Source organism: Mustela putorius, unplaced genomic scaffold, assembly GCF_011764305.1.
Source record: "Mustela putorius furo isolate JIRA1106 unplaced genomic scaffold, ASM1176430v1.1 tig00003858_pilon_pilon_pilon, whole genome shotgun sequence".
NCBI lineage: Eukaryota > Metazoa > Chordata > Mammalia > Carnivora > Mustelidae > Mustela > Mustela putorius.
In genome coordinates this window covers 1,779,908-1,787,845 of record NW_025422010.1, presented here as the reverse complement: position 1 = coordinate 1,787,845, position 7,938 = coordinate 1,779,908, and the positions used below count along the sequence as shown (strand labels likewise).

Below are 7,938 nucleotides of genomic sequence, written 5' to 3'. Positions count from 1 at the left end.
TAGCTTGGTCCAAATATCTTCTGGTCGCCACTCCCCAACATTGTCAATACTGTTTTCAGAAAAGTAGAAGAAACAGCAACTACTCCCCTCTTTTTCTCTCCTTCTGACCTGTGTCCCCCTGAAGCTGAGAGGGAGTGGGGGGTGGGGCTCACTCGGGCACCAGTCAGACACAGATCAGAGCTGAGACAGCAAATCCTGAGGGGAAGGAGGGGGGTCTGTCAATACCAGCCCATCATGTAATTTAAATTATAGCTATATTTATTTATTTTTTAAAAAAGATTTTATTTATTTATTTGACAGACAGAGATCACAAGTAGGCAGAGAGGAAGGCAGAGAGAGAGAGGAGGAAGCAGGCTCTCTGTGGAGCAGAGAGCCTAATGTGGGGCTTGATCCCAGGACCCTGGGATCATGACCTGAGCTAAAGGCAGAGGCTTTAACCCACTGAGCCACTCAGGCACCCCTAAATTATAGATGTATTTAAATGAGCACCTGCTTCCCTCTGGGTGGGTCTGGATTTCCCCTGCTGGCCCTGGGGGGCTATGCCACAGGTTTGGGAGGTCCACGTGTCTGTGGTCACTCAAGCCCTTCATCCCTGGGGAGTTCCTGGGTCTGGGCTGGCCACCATCCTGGCATCCTCCACTTCTCTGGCCACTCAGTCGGCAGCTACCTGGGACCCGAACTTGTTTAGACTCCATTTCTAAGTCCCCCTCTTTGTCCAGAATCCCACTGGAACTTACACAACCCTAGCTGCCAAGCTCGGGTTTCAACACAGTGGCTGAAAACCCTAAGGAAGAGTTTCTGGTCAGGAGTGGACCAGTCTCCCCCCACCCCCCCTGCCACAGGAGGGTATGGAAAAGGAGCCAGTGCAAGGACTGAGCCCTCACTGTTCTAGCTAACTCGTCTGAGAAGCCCCAAGAAGGCCTTTCCCAGGACGCATGGCCGCGTTATATCCAGTCGGCTGCCCGGCCCAGGGCGCTCAAAGCATCTCGCTGGGGAGTGTACAGATTAGCAGCCTCAGTTCCCTCAAAGCAGCTGGTTTCCTTCCCAATCTGGACCCATCCGAGAGGGGCAATAGAGCCTTGTCTTCCTGGAAACCATTCACATGGGTGCCTGTTTGTCCTGATCCTGGCTGGCTTTTCTGTGATGCAAGTTTTGGCGTGACAGACACAGGAACTTTTCTGGCAGCCCCCCCCCCCTTCTCCTCCAGCAGAGTTCCACCCCCCCACCCCCCCGCCCAGGACTGACAGTCCTTCCTCCTCCAGGCGAGACCCTCAGCCCCAAGGCTGCTGGCTGACCCATGGCAGCTACTCCAGGAGGCCATTTGGGCCTCTTCAAGAGCCGGTCTGTTTGTCACCCCCTCACTTTTTCTGTTTATCTTTCCAGGGCTATTTGCGACAGCCTATCCTTAGTCCACAGAAAGGTTTCCTTTTAAGGCAATTGAGGCATTCTTTTTGGGGGGGGGGCAGGTTTACAAGTTTTTCTGAGATTTCTACACAAAATTTTGCTCTCCTTTATTTGTCAGAGTGTGTGCGTGTGGGACACCTGGAGGCCTCAGCTCGTGTGCCCACATGAGCACCGCTAGGTCTAGGCCAAAGCTGGTGGTCAAGGTCTAGCCCTGTCCAGTCCTGCAGAAACGGGGTAAGCTTGGGGGTCAGTTGAACACAGACACCCTAGCCTCTGCTCATCGACCAGTTCTGAGACACTGGAAGCGGCGGTGTGGGCGTGGCTTTGTGTGCCTCAGTTTCCCCATTTATCAAGTCCCCATTGGACTAAGAGGCCTGTGAGGGCCCTTTGGGGTAGATCTCAGATTGGGGATCACTGGCCTGGGCTCAGCTGGTCATGGTGCCTGCCCTTAGGCATTTGGGTGCAGTCAACTTTGGCCTGAAATACCAAATCCTAGTAAGAGAGATGCAGTAGGGCATTAACATTTATTATTATTATTATTAATGGTTTTCAAATAGGACCAGGACTACAGGGATAGAGAGAGCTAACGCTAACTGGAGTCTTTTAGGCGTCAAATACTCTGGAGGAGAAGGGCCAATGGCAGGCTGTTCCTCATTGGCAGATGTTAGAGCAGATGGATGGCATGATGTATGTGAAGCTTTTCTAGTGCAGGCAAGACCCAAGGTTAATACTTAAACCTGTGGGAAGGGGCACTGTGGGAGAATGCTCTGGGGGAGGGTGCTGTGGGGGGGGGGTTCACTGTGGGAGGGGGTGCTGGGAGACAATGCTTTCGGGGATACACTGTGGGGGCCACAGTGGGGGGCTGTGGGAGGGGTGTTGGAAGAGGTCGTGTGGGAGCAAAAATGCTGGGGGTGCTGTGGGAAAGGGCTCTGAGACCTTTGGAGATTCGGAGGTGGAGGCTCATCCCTAGGGCATCCTGTCGTACTCCTGGTGTGACTTCCTCCAGGTCCCCACAAGCTGGTGTTTAAGGGTTGCTGCCATCCAGCCCCGTCTCTCTCCAGGACAGCCCCACACGTGGCTCAGTGAAATTGCCTTGGTGATACCCTACAGGCAGTGGTGATGGGTGGCCAGCCAGAGGGAGAATCAGTCCAGTCTACCACACTGCCCTGGCCCCTGGGAGCTGACCAGGGAGTCACCAGGAGACCCTCATCCCCTGGGGGTCTGAGGAAGACCCCCCACTGGCCATTTGCTATCTACCAGCAGAGCTGCAGCCCCAGCTCCTCCCAAGCAGCACCCAGGACCCACACTTGTCTCCGTCCTGGGCACAACTTCCCTGTCAGCCAGACAGGCTTTTTTCTGAGTATAAGGCTGGTGGCAGCTAAGGGTGACCCATGTTCCCCAAGCCTCAGTGCCAGTAGAAACCATGGAGACCAATGGGCCAGTGCAGGGGTCTGGCTGTGTGTGGCTGGAGCCCTTCCTGGCCCTGGGCATGGCATGGTCGGTACACTTGGCCCTAAACCAGAGGGCTCCGGGGTCATCCCCTACACTGCCCACCAGCCTGTGGTGTGTCGACCCCACGGGGCCGGGCTTCTTCCTGCCCGTGTGTACTGCCCTCCGAGGCACCCGGGCCCTCTTTGTCCCCTGCTGCCCACCCCTGGCACCTCCCAGCGGCTCCAATCACGGCTTTTCTTCCGAATGGAGCAATTGCCACTGATACCAGTAGTCTCAGGTAACTTTAATGAAGTGCGGGCAGTCCTTTGCCTCACGGTGGTATAGGGAGGCCTGAGCCCAAAGCAGAGATGCAGCTGCCGAGACTGGCCGAGCTCACAGCTCCAGACTCGGGGGCCAGGGCGGGAAAGCATCACTTCTCACGGCAGAGTCCAGCAGCCGAGCCTCGCGGAAGGTCATGTCTGGGCTCTAGGCCCCGAGGCACCCTATGCTGGCGTTACCAACCCACGGCCCGTACATATGATGGGACAACATGGGCGGCGGGGGCCCCAAAGCGACCGCCGCCACTGTGGCCCGGCAAAAAGAGCGCTCTTACAGCTCCACGAGAAAGAGTGGTCATTCCGTCATTAAACAGCACAAATTCTATATAAATAAAAAGTAAAAAGGGGGAGGATATGGGGGAGGGAACGAAAATTGGCACAGACACAGATATATTGCTTTCCAGTTTCAATGCGACAGATGCAAATCATGACACCAGGGGAACAGAAACAAGGGCTGGATTTAGATTTTCAAAGCCAAGTGTGTTCCCCTTGTGGGGCTGGTGGGTTGCTAAGATGGACAGGGATGGGGAGCCAGGCCAGAGACAGCTTGGAGTTGGAGGCCTGAGAAACCCCGTGCATCCAGAAATGTGCAGAGGGCACAGGACTCCACTCCCTGCCCTAAGCTCCCCAGGAGAACAGCATTATGTTAAAATGGTGGCTCTGCTCTCCTTGCAAGAATAAAGCACAGAGAAATAAATACAGTATGTGGACATAATACCTTCAAGAGACTGTTTTCTGTCGCCTCCCTTGCCTCCCCGCTTCAACAGGTCCATAAGCAGAGGAGATGTTTGGGGGCACATGCCCCCCCCCCCGCAACCATGTGCTGCAAGTTCAGGCAGGAACTGCCTTGTCAAGTGAGCCCTCCCATCCCCACCCCTGCCATGCAGGACATGGGAAGGATCATAGGACATTGCCACCAGGTACTGGTGTAATCACGTGACAAGTAAACACCTTTTCCTGAGTCACACCATCACCTCCCTCCTCTGGTTCACTACATCCTCTCTTCTTGCAAGACCAGCACAGAAACTTGGCTTCTCCTGGTTTCTTTTCTCCTCACCCTAACCCCTTTCTTTTAATTAAAAAAAAAAATAAATAAAAAATAAAAGAGCAACTGTTCATAGATTTGTTTCTTCAAAATTTAGTGGCCTCCCTCATTCTCTTTTTTCTAAGCTGGGTGGTCAGGAGGGTTACTGGGAATGTCCTGGCTTCTGTACTGGTATTTGGAGAGCAGGAGAGGTGGGCAGCAGGGGCCGGGGCGGGGTGTGTGTGTGTGTGTATGTGTGTCTCTGTCCTTCCGCCTGCTCTGGGATAGGAGCCCAGCATCTTGAGCCTGGCTGGCAGAACAGCTCCCCCCTGCTCCTAACATTCCCCCATTCCTGATGCTCAGGAGACTTTAGAATGGGCTCCTGAGAAAAACAGCCGGAGTGTGGAGGAAGACAAAATGTCACTGGGACACGGACTGCCTATGGAGTACATTCTAATATCGTATTAGGTATCTGAATCTGTTAGGAAAAAAACTTGAAACTATGTAGAAAACTTAAAAATATTCAAGTATCAAAAGGCTATTCGGATCAAAGTTTAAAACAAGCTGTCAGCAAGCTGTTGCTGCCAAGAGGAAACTTTACAAAAGTTAGTACTAAGTTTGTTCAGCAGAGAGCGAGAGAATGAAGTGATCTGTGTGGTGAGGGGGACGATCAGGGGAAGGGAGGGTATTGGCAGAGGGGGTGACGGGCTGGAGGAAGCCAGAGAGACTGAGGCCTTTGGAAGCTGAAGAGTAGAGCCTTTGCCCAGCAGGCAGTGGACAGGGTCACTATCTCTGGAGAAGAAGCCATAAAGTGCACAGCCTGGACCTCCCTCCCCCTGATGTCGGTCCTGGACAGACAGACAGACAGACGTTACATGGCTCCATGGGGAGCTGCCTTCCAAGGGGACATGAATAGCAAAAACAAAGCAACAGGACAGAATAGGAAGACCCATATCTGGACAGAGCTCCTTCTAGAAAGAAAGAAAAGGAAGGAGGCAAAAGGGGTCAAACGCTACACAGTGTTGACTTAGCTTTTCAAACCCTGTTAAGCAAACAGAGTCAAATTTCTAAGTCAGGGAAACTGAAAAGCCCCCACCCACACAGGGACAGGGCTGTGGCCCCCACAGTATGAAGCAGCATCAGTGTTTATTCAAGACACCATAGTGAGGGAATCTGGTCATGTTCCCTTCTCCCTGGAAGAGGGTGCATCTTGACAAGTGATCCAGTAGAAATCTTTTAAACTCTGGTAAGTTAAGTTCGTAGAAACCACTCCCTTCGCCTGGTCCCACGGCCAGGCCTGCGCGCCGAGGCATGCTGGCGTGGGGCGCCCTCTGGTGGCAGCATGGAAAACCGCAATCTGAGGCCCGGCGGGAGCTCACAGACCCAAAGGGCCCCGAGGCCCATAACTGCCCAGGCCACTTAGCCTTTTGCCTTGGGTAGCTGTCTCTAGGCAGGTAGTCCAGCCCTTGGGGGCAAGGCGGCCCAATTACTCCTCAAGAAGATCCGGTTCCTGCTCTGTGGATAGCCCGATTTGCCAGGAGGTTTCCAGGCCGGTCTGCCGGCCTCTCAGAGATGGAACTGGGCCTTTAGACTTCAGTGGAGAACAGGATGCTCTGTCTCTTGCTGTCTGGGGCAGGGATGGCCTCCAGCTGCAGGAAGTACAGCAACACCTGGACCTGCCAGGGCACAGCAGGGAGGAGGAGAGAGGCAAGTGGCTCAGAGGGATGCTCATAGCTGCAGAGTGTGCTGGTGACAATGAGCTCCTCCTGGCAAGAGATCTGAGCATCCCTGAAGGAATACCAAGCCAGCCCTGAGAAGCCCCAGGAAGGAACAGTAGGAAGGGCAGTGGCCTGAGTCCTCCCATCGCCCCCCCCCCTCAGCCACATGGCCTCAGTCCCTCTCTCTGCATCTCGGCCCCCTTCCCTGTACAGCTGGGTGGGAATGACTGGCAGGACTCCGCAAGGGCCAGGCAGAGGCCACCTCTGTGAGGTGAGGCAGTGTGAGCTGGAGTCTGTCTCCTCATACCTGGGACATGACTTCCAGGGACCAGCTGTCAGTCATGGATATGGGCTGGCTGGGGTTGGCAGGGAGCTTGCTTTCCTTCTCTGATGGCCGGAGCAGTGTGGGGCCGAAGACTGTGGCAAGGTTGTGCAGGGACATCTTGTTCACTGTTTCCTTTTCTGCCACCCTGCAGGGGGCCAAAGCAGAGGGTGCTACTGTGACACAGCTTTCAGAGTGGGGGTGAGACAGAGGGGCCAGACCACCCCGCCGAACTCAGGAAACATGACAGTGGGCCCCATCTTTCTGCCTTGGGCTGACTCTACAACACAGACACCTCACCCCTGGTCGTGCCGAAAGCAGACCCCACCCCGCTTCTTTTGGGTTGGAGGAGCCGAGGATGAAGAGCACCCGAGGCTGGCAGGGAGCTGGCCAGCTGTGGGCCATGACCTGCTGGGGAAAGAAAGCCTAGCCACTGGCTGTAACTGAAGCATCTCACTCCTCCCTTAAGACTGGAGAGTACGGGTGAGTGGCAAGGTCCCTAGGAGCCATGGACTGCGACAGGAGCCAGTGTGCCACAAGAGAGACTACCCTGCAGCCTGGGGGTCCTGGAACCCTGGGCCCGAGGAAGAGTTGGGGTTACCTTTTCAGGTGGTCCAGAAGGAAGAGGAAGGTCAGCAGGTTGGCCTCTGGGAGTGACAGCAGCAAGTTAAGCATGCAGCTCTCCTTTGCAACAGGGTCTGACAGAGCTGCGGGTTGGAGGGGGGGGATTGGGAGGGATGTTATTCTCAGCATCACAGTCAAGCTGGAGGCCCCTCCTGGGGCCCGAGTCAGAGGGCAGAGCACAGACCAGGCCCATCATCACCCTGACCCACACAGCATTGGCCCCCAGTGAGGACCCCAGGATGGGTGCCTTTTCTGTATCCCAGAGGGCTGACAGGCACCCCAGGGACCAGTGGCAGAAGATGCCAGGCATAGCTGCCCTCCTGGCTGGCTTGGCCATTCCCACCTTCTGCTTGGAAAAGCCCAAGGCATGAGAAGCTGAGCATGGAATGAAACGTAAAGGAAGAGGGGTAGGAGTTTTGGGGGGGCCCTGGCAGCTCCCACATCACCCTGGGTCCCCTGGGCCCCAGTACCCCCACTTCGGATACCACCCTCTGGGTTGACGTAGGGTCAGCTGGGCTTGAAGCCCCACTTGATGGGACTAGGACCTGGGGTTAGAGGAGCAGGGCAGGCACTCCAGTGAGGAGGAAGGAGCTTCTAGGACCCCATACCCCCGTGTGTCCACAGAGGTAGCGGCTGTTTCACCCTCTGGGGCCACTTGGAGGGATGCGGACAACGGGAGGCCCTGTAAGGATGGGCAGAGGCCTTCTGGTACCAGCTGGGTACACAGTCCCCCTGCCACCCACCAAGTTTGGACTGAAACACGGACCGGGTAGAGAGGGGAAGCTCCCATGCTCACCAATGCCCTCGGCAAAGTTGGGGTAGAATTCATCGGTGAAGAGAGGCTCCGGCAGCTCACGGAAATACAGCTTCAGCGTTCCGGCAATGGCGTTCACGTCCATCTCGCTCATCATCACCGACACGTCCTTGTTATCTGGAAGGAGTGAGGACATGAAGCATGGCCTACTCAGGAATCCCAAACAGGGCTCTGCTCTCCCTGCCTCGGCCTAGCACAGTCCACAGCAGGCTGGCTTTTGGGGTTCCTCCTTTCAGCAGCTCATCTTCTTCCAAGCACACCAG

The 7,938-nt window shown here is 55.3% G+C and overlaps 1 protein-coding gene across 1 annotated transcript in view; it reads right to left on the bottom strand.

Moving 5' to 3' along the window:
* Window positions 1-3,118: 3,118 nt before the first annotated feature.
* BCR (BCR activator of RhoGEF and GTPase) overlaps window positions 3,119-7,938 on the bottom strand; it is a 121,415-nt gene continuing 116,595 nt past the window's right edge. Inside the window, exons 20-23 of the mRNA XM_004742450.2 lie at window positions 7,658-7,792; window positions 6,839-6,944; window positions 6,223-6,385; window positions 3,119-5,873 (exon numbers count right to left, since the gene is read on the bottom strand). Coding sequence (XP_004742507.1) covers window positions 5,784-5,873; window positions 6,223-6,385; window positions 6,839-6,944; window positions 7,658-7,792 — 494 coding nt within the window. The 3' untranslated portion in view covers window positions 3,119-5,783. The remainder of the gene's footprint in view (window positions 5,874-6,222; window positions 6,386-6,838; window positions 6,945-7,657; window positions 7,793-7,938) is intronic.